Source organism: Westerdykella ornata, assembly GCF_010094085.1.
Source record: "Westerdykella ornata strain CBS 379.55 unplaced genomic scaffold EI97scaffold_7, whole genome shotgun sequence".
In the NCBI taxonomy this organism is placed as follows: domain Eukaryota; kingdom Fungi; phylum Ascomycota; class Dothideomycetes; order Pleosporales; family Sporormiaceae; genus Westerdykella; species Westerdykella ornata.
The window spans coordinates 768,032-784,208 of record NW_022986857.1 but is presented as its reverse complement, the minus strand read 5'-3'; the positions used below and the strand labels follow the sequence as shown (position 1 = coordinate 784,208).

The 16,177-nt window shown below is 51.1% G+C and overlaps 7 protein-coding genes and 1 non-coding gene across 8 annotated transcripts; 3 read left to right on the top strand and 5 right to left on the bottom strand.

Moving 5' to 3' along the window:
• Window positions 1–111: 111 nt before the first annotated feature.
• Window positions 112–3,126, top strand: EI97DRAFT_500516 (uncharacterized protein; the record flags this gene model as incomplete). Its single annotated transcript, XM_033802666.1, has 4 exons — window positions 112–1,372; window positions 1,526–1,949; window positions 2,097–2,825; window positions 2,970–3,126. 4 exons carry the CDS (start codon window positions 112–114, stop codon window positions 3,124–3,126), a joined length of 2,571 nt encoding a protein of 856 aa, XP_033655127.1.
• Window positions 3,127–3,371: 245 nt separating this feature from the next.
• EI97DRAFT_t38 lies at window positions 3,372–3,479 on the bottom strand. Its single transcript has one exon. It is a non-coding gene; the product is annotated as a tRNA-Met (tRNA).
• Window positions 3,480–4,141: 662 nt separating this feature from the next.
• Window positions 4,142–4,915, bottom strand: EI97DRAFT_375035 (putative short chain dehydrogenase; the record flags this gene model as incomplete). The annotated part of the gene is made up of 1 exon (XM_033795481.1): window positions 4,142–4,915. The coding sequence occupies one exon, from the start codon at window positions 4,913–4,915 to the stop codon at window positions 4,142–4,144; it is 774 nt and encodes a 257-aa protein (XP_033655126.1).
• A 925-nt stretch (window positions 4,916–5,840) lies between these two features.
• Window positions 5,841–7,020, top strand: EI97DRAFT_432444 (O-methyltransferas-like protein family 3). The gene has a single exon (XM_033798163.1). The coding sequence runs from the start codon at window positions 6,174–6,176 to the stop codon at window positions 6,885–6,887; it is 714 nt and encodes a 237-aa protein (XP_033655125.1). The 5' UTR covers window positions 5,841–6,173; the 3' UTR covers window positions 6,888–7,020.
• A 1,210-nt stretch (window positions 7,021–8,230) lies between these two features.
• Window positions 8,231–10,077, bottom strand: EI97DRAFT_298389 (zf-C2HC5-domain-containing protein). The gene is made up of 3 exons (XM_033794505.1): window positions 8,422–10,077; window positions 8,295–8,359; window positions 8,231–8,239 (listed from the first exon to the last, which is right to left on the bottom strand). Exon 1 carries the CDS (start codon window positions 9,997–9,999, stop codon window positions 8,479–8,481), a length of 1,521 nt encoding a protein of 506 aa, XP_033655124.1. The 5' UTR covers window positions 10,000–10,077; the 3' UTR covers window positions 8,231–8,239; window positions 8,295–8,359; window positions 8,422–8,478.
• A 514-nt stretch (window positions 10,078–10,591) lies between these two features.
• Window positions 10,592–11,098, bottom strand: EI97DRAFT_375315 (uncharacterized protein; the record flags this gene model as incomplete). Its single annotated transcript, XM_033795500.1, has 1 exon — window positions 10,592–11,098. One exon carries the CDS (start codon window positions 11,096–11,098, stop codon window positions 10,592–10,594), a length of 507 nt encoding a protein of 168 aa, XP_033655123.1.
• Window positions 11,099–11,373: 275 nt separating this feature from the next.
• On the bottom strand, window positions 11,374–11,953 carry EI97DRAFT_375226 (uncharacterized protein; the record flags this gene model as incomplete). The annotated part of the gene is made up of 3 exons (XM_033795493.1): window positions 11,374–11,692; window positions 11,740–11,836; window positions 11,884–11,953. The coding sequence occupies 3 exons, from the start codon at window positions 11,951–11,953 to the stop codon at window positions 11,374–11,376; spliced, it is 486 nt and encodes a 161-aa protein (XP_033655122.1).
• A 1,576-nt stretch (window positions 11,954–13,529) lies between these two features.
• On the top strand, window positions 13,530–14,988 carry EI97DRAFT_298194 (uncharacterized protein). The gene is made up of 4 exons (XM_033794504.1): window positions 13,530–14,100; window positions 14,157–14,205; window positions 14,319–14,350; window positions 14,414–14,988. Exons 1-4 carry the CDS (start codon window positions 13,668–13,670, stop codon window positions 14,800–14,802), a joined length of 903 nt encoding a protein of 300 aa, XP_033655121.1. The 5' UTR covers window positions 13,530–13,667; the 3' UTR covers window positions 14,803–14,988.
• The last annotated feature ends 1,189 nt before the right edge of the window (window positions 14,989–16,177 follow it).

The following is a 16,177-nucleotide window of genomic DNA, read 5'->3' as shown; positions in this document are numbered from 1 at the left end:
CCCTCTTTCGAGCGATCGGGGGTACGTACAATCTCCGATCGGTTCGACAATGTGTACAACATCGTAACTCACGCGAGCAATTCACTTCGCTCAAACGAGTCTGCAGTTGTGATGGAGGATAGCGACATTGAGCTGGAGTCGGCGCTCGTACCAGGCCTGGCAACCCCTCCGCTATCTCCGAGCAAGTCCATCAGCACGAACGGTTGGGCATCGCCAGAGACTCCAGCATCTCCCCGAAAAGCGCGGAGCTGCCTCTTCCCTCGGAATGCTGGCGCCTATTGGACTTTAAGCCTGCCATCTCCTGCCGTCAAAGACAAGTCCTTCGGTCATCTTGCTTCCCTTGAGCCACTGCATTGTCGGTTTGAACCTGGGCAGGACTACATCAATCGTTTCAATCTGCGATCCGCAAATGAACCACTTGACGGGACAAGGTTGAAATATTCGCCCCCATCGACTCATGTTGCCAACAACGAACCCACTGTATCAGATGAAACTCCCAATGAACCTGAAGCCACTGAGAACAGCTGTTCAGACCTGGCCGCTGCTTCCGAAACTTCTATTGATGGCCAGGATGATCACATTGATCACGCACGATCCGCCTCTAACGCTAATACTACGAATATTGAGAAATCACCAAACAAGCTGAAGCCGCTAACCATTCGCCTTTCGGGTTCCCCTCTCAGACCCGGTCAGTGGGTCGCAAGAGGTGGTCGTCTTTCGCGTCCGGCAGGTCTCAATCTAAGTCCGGATCGCTTTATCTCTACGCGTCGAACCCCCATCTCCTCCAGCGAATGTCTCCAGCTGAGTAAACCATTATCCCGACTCACCCTAGAAGAGGGTAGCCTTCGCCGCAGCCGACCTAGTACAGACCCTTTCAGCCGGAGTTCCCGTCGAAGCGGAAGGCTCAACGACGAACTCAGGAACGCTCGTGAGACACATTCTGTCATCAGTGGTCGCGTGAATCCTAGCCGACGGCGTGGTCCTGGTGGTCTTCGTCGAAGTTCTTATACAGCAGGAGTGCGCCAGGTAAGTGCTGGTGGGGTTTGGACAGTCGGTGGCCCTTCTGCGGCGAGTGACTCTATGGTTGGCGTCCCAAATGGTAGGGGCGGCGTACTTGGGAGTGGAACGACTGCGCCGCTGCATTCGTCGATGTTTTTAAGTCGGTCTGACCCGGAAGCGGAGCTTGAAGCACACGAGGGACGCATTGCACTCGCAATGGATGTCGATCCGACAAACAGGGTCTTGGAACACACGCTCCCCACTTCTCGCTCATACGCTGCAACGTCAGCCGGCTCCCCGTTTTCCAGTCTTGGAAGCTCACCTCGGCCCATCTGGAGGGACAGTGCTTGGGTCAGGGAAGAACATGCTACAGGTTTGTGGGTTGATGTCATGTGGTTGGATTACTGACGGTTGAAGTGTCACGGCGCTCACAGCGCCATGTACGGAAACCAGTACCAGTTCTTCCATTCAGATATGTTGCACGCTTCCACATGTTCGTATCGCGTTTTGCTGACGTGCCATACAGTCCTCGATGCGCCGCAACTTCGAGACGACTACTACTGCTCCGTACTGGCCTACTCGCATACTTCTAAATACCTTGCGGTTGGTTTGGGTAATTCCGTACATCTCTGGTCAGAGCGAAAAGGGGTGGATACTCCCGACTGTCTGAACGAGTTGATAGTCAACAGCACCCCGCGAGCACATCATGTCACGTCATTGTCCTTCTCCTCAGTTCCGGGTGGACAAGCCATCCTTGCCGTAGGGAGAGCTGATGGCCGCCTCGCTCTGTGGACTGCCTCGGATGCAGAACCACGGTTCAACGCTGAACAGCCCAGACCGATATCATGTGTATCCTTCAGGCCCACAGTCGTCAAGCGTCCTTCCGTACGCGACAATGCTTTAACGGTCCCAACTGAGGAACTGCTCGTGGGTGACGATGCGGGCCATGTGTATGTGTACTCTGTGGAATGGCCCAGCGAAACCAACAGCGCAATATTCGGATGGCATGGAGCTTTAACTCTATTAGCACGGATGACGCTGCACACCCAGCAGATTTGCGGGCTGGCTTAGTCGGCCGATGGTGAACTGTTTGCGAGCGGTGGCAATGACAATGTTTGCTTTCTCTTCGAGACCAAGAAGATCACGCAACGACGGCCCGGCTCGCACGAGAAACCCGCTGTCTTGGATGCCCGTGACGGCTTACATGGAGAGAAGATCTGGACGGTGACACCAGGACGTAATAACGTCCTAGCTATTCCGCCGGGACGCCAGAAGCACAGGTGGGAACTAAATGCCGCCGTCAAGGCAATCGCCTTCTGTCCTTGGCAGCGTGGTCTGCTTGCTATCGGGGGCGGCTCGAATGATCGCTGCATCCACTTTTACCACACTATTTCTGGGGCATGCCTAGCGACCATCGACTGCGCTGCCCAAGTTACCAGCCTCATTTGGAGCACCACTCGCAGGGAAATTGCAGCTACGTTTGGCTTCGCACAGCCGGAGCATCCTTATCGCATCGCGGTTTTTGCTTGGCCTTCCTGCGAGCAAATTGGAGCTGTTCCGTGGTACGACGAGAACCGAGCGCTCTATGCAATCCCGTATCCCGGTAGCCCCAATACAAGCAGAGAAAGGGGAGAGGATGACGTGTGGTCACGTCGAGCTGCGGAAGAAGGGTGCATAGTTGTGGCGGCTAGCGATGCAGCGATCAGGTTCCATGAGATTTGGAGTGAGGATCGAGGCAGTCTCGGTGCAGGGACGGGATCGTTGGGCGGGAGTGAAATCCTGGAGAGTTTGCATGGGATCGAGAGGGAGGGCGGGCAGGTGATTCGGTAGGTAGGGCAGGACCGAGACGAGGGAGTGGGGGATGGTCGGGGTAGGTATGGCAAAGAGCAGTAGCTGTGGTTGAACAAGAATGGAATATTTTTTTCTCAGATGGATTCATTGAGTGCGCCGTGTACGTACGTCCTTTCAAGGGGCGGGGTTCCCTCCGAAACTCCCTCAAGGTCACACGGCTGGAGTTATCCGCTAGTGTCGTCTCAGCACTTTGAGGGTGCGCGGGAATCACACAATATCACGCATGCTACGGACAACCACGCAGCGAACCAAATCTGTGTCACCGGAGGGTTCTAGCTAAGAACACGAAGTATAATGGACTCTGAACATGCAAGTATATGTAAAAGCGATTAAACATTTCTTAGCTCAATGCGGGATACTTAAGAACGGTATCCTCAGCCGATGGAAGCCTTTTGCACGCTGAGGAAGAGGGAAACCTCTTCCGCGCCTCCTTTGCCTGGATTGTGTTTATGATGCAAAAAGACGTGAGATGTGATAGCATACACATAGATATAGGTACATAGCAAAAACTGACAAAAAAGTGTCCCATGCCAGATTCGAACTGGCGACCTTCGGATGTCTACTCATTTAAGAGGAGTCATAGATAGGAGCTATGAGACCGACGTCATAACCAACTAGACCAATGAGACTGTAGTTATTGAATATTTTCAATTTAAATACTTATATATAACATAAACAAGTCTACAACCGAAACCACTAAAAAGTGATATACACTTGCCAGATAGGCTTTTGATGACCCTTCTAGGCCCAGATGGAAATAAATAGAACAGTACTGTCATTTTTGTCTCCTTAAGCCCGCCGTCTTCTCTTTTTTCCCACCTTTCCAAGGTTTGCTAGTTCCCATTTTGGCGGTGTGACAAGTGTGGTTCAAAGGTCCATGCGGCTACCACTGCTAAATTTAAGGTTAGTCCTCACCTGCGCTCTATAGTAGTGGGTCAGTAAAAACGGGCTTGGGAGAAGTCACGTCTTACTTTACATGGAGTTGAGGAATCTCGATACGCTTTTGAGCTTATTTGGATTGGAGATACTATATGCTCGAAATTCCAATCCTGCATCTATATAAACTGGCTTTGCAAGAGGCTAGCTCGTGGTCGTTCCTACGCATATCCAATCTTAGATGATGGTCAATTAGAGATGCAGCTTCAGGAACAAGTCAGGTCACATTGGATTCTCGCTGGAGAGGCGCAGCTGGAAGTGAAGCAGGTCGTTATATTGTAACAGTTGGGTTACTGTGCACTCATCCCAAACTATTTAGCTGCTTCGATAACCCTCAGGTGGATCAAACTGCTTCCTAAGCCTTCGCAGGCTTGACGGCCGCGGTCAACCCACCGTCCACCACCAATTCTGAGCCCGTAGTGAACGTGGCATCGTATCCCAAATACACCACCGCCTTCGCAACCTCGATCGGTTCCCCAAGCCTTTCCATCGGCGTGATGCTCACCCCATAAGCGTCAAGGCCAGGCAGCACCTCCTTGGGGAAATCCAAGACGTTTGGGTCGGGCGTCCTGATGAATCCGGGGCTGACGGTATTGACGCGGATCCGCCTGGAGGCGAGTTCAGCGGCCATTGTTTCTACAAGCGACTGGATCGCGGCCTTGCTGGCAGAGTACGCCGACATTCCAGGGAAACCGCGGACATTGGAGATGGAAGTGGTGAAGACGATGGCGCCGCCATCCTTGAGGAGCGGAACCAGAGATTGGACGATCATAAAGGGGGCGATGAAGTTGGTTTCGATGGTGCGGCGGAGAATATCCTCTGGGTACTCGAGGAAGGGCGCGAATCGAGCGTGTGCGGCATTGACGTAGATCAGATCGAGCGGTTTCTGCTCCCCGAAGGTTGCGGTGACGACTTTCGGCAGGTTCTTCCGCTCTTCAGAGGAGGAGATATCGATTTGGTGAGTGGTAGCCTTATCTCCCAATTGTTCTTTGGCAGATTGGAGACTGTCGGCATGGCGGCCAGTGATGATCACGTTGGCACCTCTGGAGACCAGGAGTTTTGCGGTTTCCAGGCCCATGCCGTGGCTGGCGCCGATGATGATCGCGTTGCTGTCCTTGATTTCAGGCATCGTGGAGTAGTACTCGGGTTTCGGAAAGGGAGATAGGGCTTGAAGCTGTTGTTCGATTCTTGTTCGTGGTCGTGCTGCTGCTCTGTTGTTCCTCCTCCTGAGTTCTAGCTGGAGGTTTATATCCACCTGCGTCCCTTCCATCGATTATTTTATCTTCTTCGTTGCTTAGAAACCTCATCTGCCATTTTCTCAGCGCCGAGCGAAGATCGTGGAGCATTCAATCGTGGTGGTGGAATGAAGCAGCTCGGACTGTCATCGTGATTGGATGTTGAACCTCTTACTTCGTCTGAAGGAGGTAAAGTCCACTGTCCTGGTGTAACAGCGATTACCTGCGTACGGAGGAGATTTTGTAAGCTACCAATAGGAGGAGGTGTGAGCTTTCACATAGTGTTCTTGGCTGCTTGAATGTTTAGTAAACGGCTGGATTCCGCGGACTCCGACATTTCCAGGGAAACCCAATGCGGTCTGAAATTGGGCAGGAAGGGCGCTTGAAGGGCGGCCATCATCAGGCAGATATGATGGCCAGCTCTTGTCGAATGTAAAAGAGGACAAACAAAGGATGCGAAGTGCGTCGCCTCTTGACGACCTGTGAGGGTATGTCCCCTGGCCAGGGCTTTCGATTCTAAACCAGAAAGGGGATTGGAAGCATAGATAGCATAGATTCCCACTTTTGGGAATCGAATTCTTTCGTGAGAGAGTGAGTCAATGTGGAGCGAAATAAATCACAGAGCCAGTCGGGGAAATCCGTGTATGAAATCCGCAAATCTCCTTACCAGTTATAGTATTTTTCTCTAAGGTGTGCAGAAATGCATGTTGCAGATTCACGCGGTTTCACTCGTCATGTGTAAGGATTTGTTGCGTCCGGCTCGCTATGTGATCTGACTCGCTACTTCATCGCCGAAAAAACTTACTTGTACATGATACCAGCTTTCTCAGTGAAATCCTCCTGTCGTGTTACCCTGATGTGGGCAGCGGAGTCAATTGGTTCCGAATCGTTTCACAACCCTGGATGACGTAATCGCGAACTTGAATTGGGCAATCCGTGAGACAACCTCAAACGACCTGCCAAAAACACCCCGCGGCCGTACTGTGTATGCGCGCGATGAGGAGTGCTCTCGACGGATTGTAGTATGACTCATACGGAGTAAAGAAGCCGCATATATAACTTCGCCGCTCAATTGGAGTCGCGTCGTTGTTTTCACCCCAGCCTCAACCATTTAGGCATTCCTAACTAGTTTCCTCTACCACAGCCTTCACCATGACTACCTCTGGGGAATACGAGCGAGACGATCGCTGGACCGCCGTCGACACCTACTCCTTCAGCCATCTCCACCCGCAGCACAAAGCCGAACCCTCCCACGAAACGCTCGAGCATGCGCTATCCACTTCCAAAGAGGCGGGTCTGCCCGACATCGCCGTTTCCCCTTCGCAAGGGAAATACCTCAAGCTCCAGGCTCAGCTGGTCAGAGCGAAGAACATCTTGGAAGTAGGGACGCTGGGCGGATACTCTACAATTTGGCTGGCAAGCTCTGGCCCTGATGTCAAAGTCCTCAGCATCGAGGTGGATCAGCATCATGCTGAAGTCGCACGACGAAACATTGCTCATGCTGGCTATGAGAATCGGGTGGAGGTCCGCCTTGGTGCGGGTGTAGACGTGTTGCGGGAGGTTGTTGAGGAAGTCAGAGCTGGGAAGAGGGAAAAGTTCGATTTGGTATTCATTGATGCAGATAAGGAGAACAACTGGAACTACGTCGATGCAGCTGCAGGCATTTCCAATAAGGGCGCAGCAATCATCGTCGACAATGTGGTGCGGAAAGGCCGCGTTGCGAATCCGGATAGCGGTGATTCCAGGATTGAAGGAACTCGAAGGGTGATCGAGAACATTGGTACGGATGACAGGTTGGATGGTGTTGTGCTGCAGACTGTGGGGGAGAAGGATTACGATGGTTTCTTGCTCTCCATTGTCAAATAGGCTTGATGATTTATTGGTCTTGCAGACCTTCCCCGTCCTCTGATCGGGGAAGTACAGACCGACGGCATCAATAAACCGTGACGTTAGAAAGATGTGAAAGATATAACATGCATGAGAAACGAGTTCAGAAGTTGATGAGAGTATCTCCGAAAAGTCCCATATTGTCCCTAGTCCACCTTGCACGACGGCGGTGACGAAGGGCAGCAGCGGTCCTCCAGTTCTCATGAGAGCGTGAGTTCTTCCATCAACCGTTGCACGAAAGGTTTCCGGCGCTCCGCTCCGTACGCGCCCCATCCCTCTGTCTCTTCAAGGGTACGTCCACAGTCGCGGATCCGAGAAATATCTGGCCCATGAAGAATCAGCAACGTTGCAGCTTCCATTTTCCAAATTGCACGGCGAGTTGCAGTGGTGTTGATCTATAGAGGGCCCCGTATCCGAAGTGAAGCCAGTCAGACGAAAACCCTTCTTCCAGTAAACTTTTCAACTTATCAAGATCTCCGGATCGAACAGCACGATGGATCGAGACGAAACCCTGACTGTCAGGCGACTCTGCTAACTTCCCATACCCAAGCTCTTCACAAAGGGCTTTTAATAAGGGCGCGAACTAAGCTGTGTTGGCGGTTGAGTCACCGTGACACTGACTGATCGCATCCCATGCAGGGCACTCTTCCGTTGGCGTAGAGTGATGCGCCATGTTGCAGTAGAAGCCGGACGAGCACCATGGTTTCTGGAGCAGAGCAGCCCTTTAGGTTTGAAACAGCTCCATGCAAGGGCAGCTTGTCCTTGTGATCCATCTGAGTAGCGTGCGCGCCATGCTCAAGAAAACATTCCACGAAGCGGAGCGTGCGATTTGAACAGGTCTGAATATGGGGAATAACTAGGAATAATATCTCCAATCTGTTCCAGGATGCCCATAAGCCTCATTTGAAGTACCTATTGGATCACCAGTTAGCCAAGCCATTGCGCGTTCTCCAACAGCAGGACTTCAGCAGGACTTACAGCAATCAACACTCTTAGAGAACCCCATAGTGGCGGCATCACCGAAGAAGTGTTCGACAACACGTCCAGGCTTGTCCATAATCTCCGACCGTGGCCAGAAAGGTCTGGACTCATCTGATAACCGCCGGACCTTACTTGATCTTCGCTGATGATCTTCTAGCGCCGCCAGATCTCTGACTATGTTTTCTCGTCCGGGATCTCTAAATACGAACATCTCCTTGGGATTCAAATCCTTCTCAAACTTCTGCAGAGCTTGCTGCCATGGCTCAGAAACGGACTGGGATGGGTTAGCCGCATGGACTCGCCCCCATTAGGGTGTCGTAGTGGACTTTGCATAGGAAAGGCATTAGCGACTGGCGATGATTGATTAACGGGCAAACAATTGAAATACTATATATGCTGCTATACCAGTCACATGAGGCTGCTGCTGCGGGGCAGTGTTCGAGGCTGCAGACGAGGTGCAGAGAGAGAGACTTAGTCCGTGAGTCTATATCGCAGTGTACGGAGTAGCGTTGGAGGAGCGGTTCAGCCTTACCAATGGCAAAATCTGTGGGATAAAGAATCAATACCTAGTATGACCAGTTTGCTAACCTCAGTGGTCCTGATCAGAAGATCCCGCCTGGCCACCATATGCGCCTCCATCAAGAATCCACTGCTCGTTGTCTTCATTGTCGTCTTGTACCCGGCGCCAGGTTTGCTTCTTCAACCCTTCTTTTGCCTTGCCTTTACCTTTGTCATCGGGCCTTATAGTTGGTCTGATCAATCCTCCTAGCAAAGGATTCCGACTGAACGGCCCTTGACCCGACTGCACATCGTTTACAGTTGGATTTGCGAGCTCAGGAATGTCCTCATCAGGCTCGGGCGTACGCGGACGCTCAACGGTCGTCATTCTCTTCACGACCTTCCCACCGACCAGATCGAGGCTTGCCACTACCTTTCTCTTCTCATATTCAGGCCGAGAGTTCCACTCTTGCTCGCGCAGAGCCTTCTGTTGTCTTTTGAGTTGCATAGCTCGCTCCTGCGGACTCGCCCACATACTGAGACCTGCGGTTGGTGTTTCGAAATCGGCTGCCTCATCATGGACTTGAGTTCTTCGTGCATTTTGCGCCTGGAAAGCCAGCAACTTGTCCCTGTGCTGTTTCGCTTTCGTCAGCTTCTCGTTTTCGCTATCTGAGGCTGGAGTTGACGATGCAGGCGTGCGCTCCCTGGGCGTTGAGAAGGGCCGCGGCGTCGATGACACTTCAGCACGCCTCTGGGAGGCATTGTTCATAGCCATTTTCTCTTTCCCACGCTCATCTTTGAGCACCCTGACCATTGATTGAATCTCCGACGAACTTAGAAGAGGAGTATTGCAGAAGGTACAAGGGCCAATGCCCTCCTTAACGCATATGATCTTGCCACAATTGAGGCAATTAGGGGCTGCATCTAAGAGCGGATGCCGTGTTGCCATACAGTTACATTTCCGTCTTTCATTGTCTTGGGCGGATGATAATGTCAGGTTCGTTTGTATCTCGAGGGACTTGATGGCTGCGTCCAGATCACTGAGCACGGTGGAGGCACCATGCATGGGAGTGCCGCCTTGGATAGTCACCTTGCTTTTAGGCTTCGGTGAGGAATTGCGGGACGATCTGACGTCTGATATCAGTTGGCCAGCAGCTGACGGGGGAAGCTTCGCCGGCTTAGTTGCTTGAGCTGGCGGCTGCGAAGCGGCAGGTGGTTTGGGGCTTCTCGATCTAGGGCTAGCGGCCAAATAGTCCTCTTCAACTGGCTTCAGATATCCCCCTGAGACGTCTCCATAGTTTTCCGGCTGTCGGGGTGGAGGGAGCTGACCAAAACGTTCCGCCTTCTTCTTCCGAGGCTTCGCCTTTGGTACTTCAGATATACTTGATCCTGAAGCTGTTTTCGACGCTGCATTCGATTGCTGGTTTCTTCGGTTATTGAAAGACGTAATGAACTCGAGCGCTTTAGGGCTATCTCCGAGAAGATTCTGGAGATGTTCTGCGGCCTCTTTAGGCGGCAAGCTTTCTGCATACGAGACGATTTGTCGAAGAGACTCATCATCAAGAGGAAGCAACTTCGATAGCTGAAGTATTGCCCAAGCGGTCAAATCCATGTTGTGCGAATGGAGAGAGATGTTGATGTTGCTGAAGTCGCCATAGCTTCAACTGATTCGTTGTTGCACTCCGTGTGTGCCACAGCACAATAAGCCGAGATATAGCCGAAATATAACCGCACTCCAAGTCTCAACGCCAACTCTCAGTTGATCAGCAGGTCGGTCCTCCGTACGGAGTACAGCCCAACGCATCACCTCTAAACAGCTCGGTAGCCCTTCATATATACAACATGACGACGAAAGTTGAAAATTAATCCCACATTGGTTAATACTATAGTCTTCCCAATAGAATCCTCGTTGACAATGACTTCAGGGCACTATCACCGCCGTGCTATTTACCAACAATGCACCAGAAGGCTTAACGTATCAATCGCCGTAGAGCGCTTTTCGAATGATCGAGGCTTGGGGCATGCTCATACCAGAGGAATTAGATAAAGGATATGGTGATTGGGGGAGTCTTAACTGGGTCGCCGCTCATTTGCAATATCTACTCTTTTTTTCGTACCGTAGCTGTCATGAAAACCATCCTCAGCCCCTGGTCCATTGCTTATAATCGATATTGACTAAGCAATGAATGTGCTTGCAAAGCGCCTCAGCCGATGTTGGTAGGTTTTAGTATCCGCTGAAATCTTTCCCTGATCAACTCTTCCAGCTTCCCGAGCTCTGCGACCAATGGGATGCCGTATCTCAAACAGACCATCTGAATATTTCCTTTCTTCTCATAATTAGGATGACAGCAAACGACCACCTTTCCAGTGGCAGCATACATGCCCAGCTCCAGCAGTGAGATGGGTGCCAGGCTGCCCGGACCGAAATAGAAGGCAATGATATCCGCCACCTTAGCACAGTCCATCTCCCACTCCACCTGCTCTCTGAACTTTGGAAACGAAATGTCTTCGATCCAGGTCTTGTCCCAGTCTTCGCGTAGAGGATTGAGAACGGCTATCGGGAGGCTTGACAGCGACGCGGCGAGCTTGTCCTGCCAACTCGGCGCGATGCCCACTTCGACGCTTCCATAGAGAACAACAGACGGGGATTTAATCACATATTTGGCAGGAGGCTTGTGAACTGCGAAGTCTGACGGTGCGGTTGTAGCCATAAGAGCAATAACGTTCCCTGGAAGGGTTCCCATGAGCTTGAATCGAAGTTGAATGATAAACACAGGTTCGGGACTGTCACGCTTGATTGGCTGCTTTGAGAGCCCCTTTTTAGCGCAGGGAGCTAGTCCGCATTTAGTAACTAGACTAAATGCTTAGTAATAGCATCTCCATATACTATGTAGACGACAACCCCGAGGTCTTTTCTCTTCATAATCATCCACCACTACCATTCCCCATCGCGCATCGCGCCTTACAAGCAGCCTGAAGTCGTGATCTATGCTGCAATGCACGAGAAGTACTGCGCCCAGGAAGCCCAATCCTCATTCGGTTCATCAGCGTGACCATTCCAGGTGTTCCATTGCTGCTTGGTGATCTTATTCGTCGTGAGGATTGTCTGGAGTGTCGGGTTACCTGTGCTATCTGTGTACTCATATTTGGTGCAATTTGCGACAATTGACGGTTGGATCGGTACTGGCGTTTGCTCCGCTGTCCAGATGTCCCCTCCCTTGACAGGACCAGGATACTCATAGTTCGGGACGCCGATGCATACTGGTACATAAGCACGAAGGCCGAAACACGACCTTCCAATCTCCCTGTGCGAGGTTAGTGGGACGCTCACAGTGCTATGATGAGTACCTACGGATTCCACTTATACAAGTCCGTTGCAGTGAAGTTGGAGAAACGCTCCACGACCGTTCCACACGTCTCACCAGCGTGCACGAGATAAGTCGCAACGCCTAGGGGCCAGTTAGAGCCAGTCGGTCACAAAGTGGGTGTCACATACAGTTGGTAGGACGTGTGATGCACACACAACCAGCTGCGACACTGCAGTATTCGGTGCATTCCGATGGCATTTCCGCCTGGCGGGCACCGAGCTTGACGTGGGGAGAAGCGACTGAATCGGAAGATGTTGGAATGGCTGCAGAGGAGGCGACAGAGGCCACTAAGGTGATACCAAACATGATGTTGAAAGAGAACATTGTTGAGGGTTAAATAGAAAATTCGAGCGAGAGACTGATAATGAGCGTACGAAGAATGTCAGCGAACGACTACTGTTAGAGTACCTGAGAAATGCAGATTTTGCGGTGCTTTTATACCATTCCAGCGTTGCACTGGTACCGCAGGCATCCGTGAAGATATTATTTCAGAGTACCGTTGGTACAACTTGGACATTCAGGATCGTTCGACCATAGGAACCGGGCATAGTGTTTCCATCCGGCAGGCTTCTCCAAATTTCCCTTGAGTTTAACCTAAGGCACCTAACTGGCTCATTGCGTCTTTGATCGTAACTGTTGCCTGCGGTAGATTAAAAGCCCCTGTCAATCACATATCCAATATTCCTAAAGACTTTGAGATCTTGGGCGACGGGAGATATCTACTAATCACCAAGGGCGACACATGTCGGGGTTATCTAATAAGTTTCCCTGGCTTGAAGGCGCATGTTCTCCACAACTCCATGTTTGGGTGGTTTACTCGGGGAAGCAGGAGCGCCGATAGTTATTGTAGGCTTATGTCCACCTTCACTTCGCTCCTTATGAAAAGAAGTTTTCAGCTGCTACAATTCCATACTTGCCGTTTCTTTATGTCCTTGTGCGTTGCGGGGCATCTGCGTCTTCACTTTTGTTACATACCCTATAAGGATAATCGACGCTTCATCGTAATCGCCGTTCATGCTGCAAAAAAGCTACGTGTGTACTCAATTGTCAAGGAAGGTTCTCTAGAGCAACGCTGCGCAGGGCTCCTAAGCATCGTAGTTGAGGGTTATTGCACCAGCCAAGTGCTTCCTTCGCGAGCCGATTCTATACTCTCTGTCAAGGTGCGCTTCGGAGTACTCCGTACGTGCAAGGAAATGGCTTCCCAATGTCGGCTGTTCGCAGAAGGAAGCCTGCTTCCAAAACACGTCACGAAGTCTAAACTCTTCAGATGTAGCGTAAGGCTCTTCCGCTCAGACGTCTTCAGTCGTCCTTTTCCCCTGGCTAACTATTCTGCTCAACAAACTTTCGGCCTTTGCAACGACCCATCCGCAACCCAATGACATGCCGATCAAATTCCACTGCCGAGGCGTTTTTCGACTTAGTGCTGACGGAGATGGGCCACAAAATGATAACAGAATTAAGGCGTGTTCTGGCTTGGCGGTCAAGCTACAAGGGTAATGCAATGCTTCGCGCGTTAGAGTTTTGGGTCAGACACGGACGCCACCACCAACTTTCCGTGCTGATGCAACTCGCGCACCTATTGGAGGCCTCTTATGGGGCTGAAAATAGCGTGGCCGATCGATTTTGGTCATTTTGAAAACGCAGCTGCTCCTCATCATCGTCTCTTCACGATGTCAATCCTTCAATAATCCACCAGCCCCTCTACCCTGGATGTCTGCCAGACGTACGTGGTCCCCGTCATCATGACCGCGATAGACGCACAGGAGGAAGATGCGACCCAATCAGTCCATGCACTTCTTATTTCCAAGGGCGGAATACAGGTTAGACGAACCCCAGCTCTGGATACGAAAACGGCTACTGGTTGTTGAACTTTTGCTGATGTACCCTACGGTAGGCGCTGGCTTGGACGACGATGACAGTGTGCCTCTTACTTACTGCCGGTCGTCTCATCTTACGCTGGAAGAAGCTACGGACACTGCACGCCGATGACATCTGGAATGCCATAGCTGCCTTCCTCGTCATCCCTTTTGTTGTAGTCGGTTTGATAGCGCTTCCGATCGAGTATCGATCTCAGCTTTACTATCTCCGGCGTGTTGGAGAACCTCCATCGCTTGATGAAATGATACTCAGCTACCGTGTGAACTTCGCCAGTCTAGTCTTCTTTTGGCTCATCCTCTACTCCGTCAAAGCGAGCTTTCTAAGCTTGTATTGGAAGATTTTTGCGGTGTCGACTTGGTTTCGTTATGTTTGGTGGATCTCAACTGCCTTCATTACGACGAGTTTTCTCATAACAATCATATCCATCTTCTGGCAATGCGGATCACCCTCACAGATCTCAAATTTCGGTAAGACTACTCTACGGATAAGGTCGGATTCTTGAACCATGCTGACAATATAGTAGAAGTTTGCGAGGAGAACGAGACTACGCCATTCACTCTGCTGATTATATGGTAAGTACTCGACCGTCAACGGCATATTGTCCATCGCAATGGCCGTAGTGCAGATACAGCTACTGGCTTTCCCCCTCATATTGCTACTCTATGCTAACACATACTCTTTTCAGGTGTACGCTCAACGTCCTGGGTGGAGTTCTATGTATGTATATACCTTGTGGTTCAACCTCTTCGATTCTGAATAGGCCTGACGTATTTGGTGCAGTGATGGCACTTCCCCTCGTCATGGTCACCACTCGTTTGATGAAACTGGAAAAATCCGCAAGAATCGGCTTGATTGTCATATTCAGTCTTGTCGTGGTTGACATCGCGTTCGACATCGTTCGCACAGTTTACTCGCTTTCGGGAACACTCAGCACTCAAACGAACCTCAATTCCGTTTGGACATTCCTCGAACCGACAATCGCAGTCACCGTATGCGCGTTACCTTGCTACAAAGGTTTTATATCTGGGAAAAGAAGCAAGACAGTCTCCGAATCAAGCCTTCGAAAGCCGAATTTCCAGCGCGGCAGCTTGAGTGTTGTTCCCATCGAGTTGGAGCTTGAGAGCCCATATAGCCTTCCTTCATTTGAGGAGAGGCGTGCGCCGGTGTGAGAGACAATTGAGTAACTTTCAGCCATTGAAGTCACCGGGAAAAAGGAAATCAGTGAAGAACTGCCTTCTACCTACATGACGCGTTGCTGCTAAACATAACCCGTTTCCATGCAGCGCGAGGCATAAACAGTCTATCCGCGTATCATATACGCAGCTCAAGACCTATTCAGGTAAGTTCTATAACCCTGCCATTCTATTTACAAGGACGGAGAAATAACAGACGTAGATAGGGGTTCGTTAAAATTCGGACTCCACTCTGTACTTCGGCCATATACCCCATCTCTCGCTCCTGAAATGAACCTTGCGATGCCTTCTTGCGCTGCTTTCTTGGGCTATACATTGGCCCGCCATCTTCTTTCCGACACGGGACACAAAGAGTCGGGGTGGTCTTGGAACCTCGGCCCAATCAGCGTAGCCTCCAGGAAGCAACCCAGGCACAACGGATACTCCGCGCTGAGAAACGGGTTGAGGCAAACCTCACATTGAGCGATTCTACTCCGGCGGGTTCACGAACATCGGTTTAGCCCTTCCACTACCATATCTCATTAGAGGCAACTCGTGGCAAGCAATATGTGCCTGCAGTTTTACTCGAAGGAAAGAAGTAGTCGAGGCGGCAGGCGATATGCGACTTCCTCAAGAACAGGAAAAAGACACATGTCCAGGTGAACGGCGTCGTGGCACGAACATCAACGCGCATACTTCCTTGACTACGTCACTCATTCTTGTTGCATAAATATCTATAGGGTACTCATGTCGCATTCCTACAAAGCAACCTCACCTCCCAACACGGTGTCCTCGCAATCGTTGCCGCAGTCCGAAGAAAACAAAATCACCGATCCCCAGAACGACACAGATACCGCCGGTTCGAATGATAATGGTGTGACTCGGGAGAAAAGAGACAAGACGGAGAAAAGTAGAACGCTCCCGCCTCGAATACTATCGGCGCTGTCTTCGGGGGCCCCTTTCTTCCATTTGCACAACCACGGCGGTGTGATGGGACCCCATGCATGGTTCCGGGATACCGACTTGCGAATCAGGGATGTATCAGACACAGTTCGGCTTTCCCACCCTGCCTTCTCCGCAGCCACGCTGCGCGGGCATCTCCCAGCTCAACAACACGCGTACGACCGAAAGGGGTCATATTTTCCATACTCCCTCGACATCCTTGAATTTCCGAGCATGCTAAGCCTTCAAGGGGTGGAACCTGGCTCCATCGGTTTCACTCACTTTCTACAAATTCCGCTTTCAGACGCTGGCATCACTTCGGAGCTAGAGGCACCACTGTATCTCTATCGGACGCATTGTGATATATTCCAGAGCAACCCTGAGCAAATGGGGATACGCAAAGTGGACCTGGGTGTAATCTTTGAAAGGC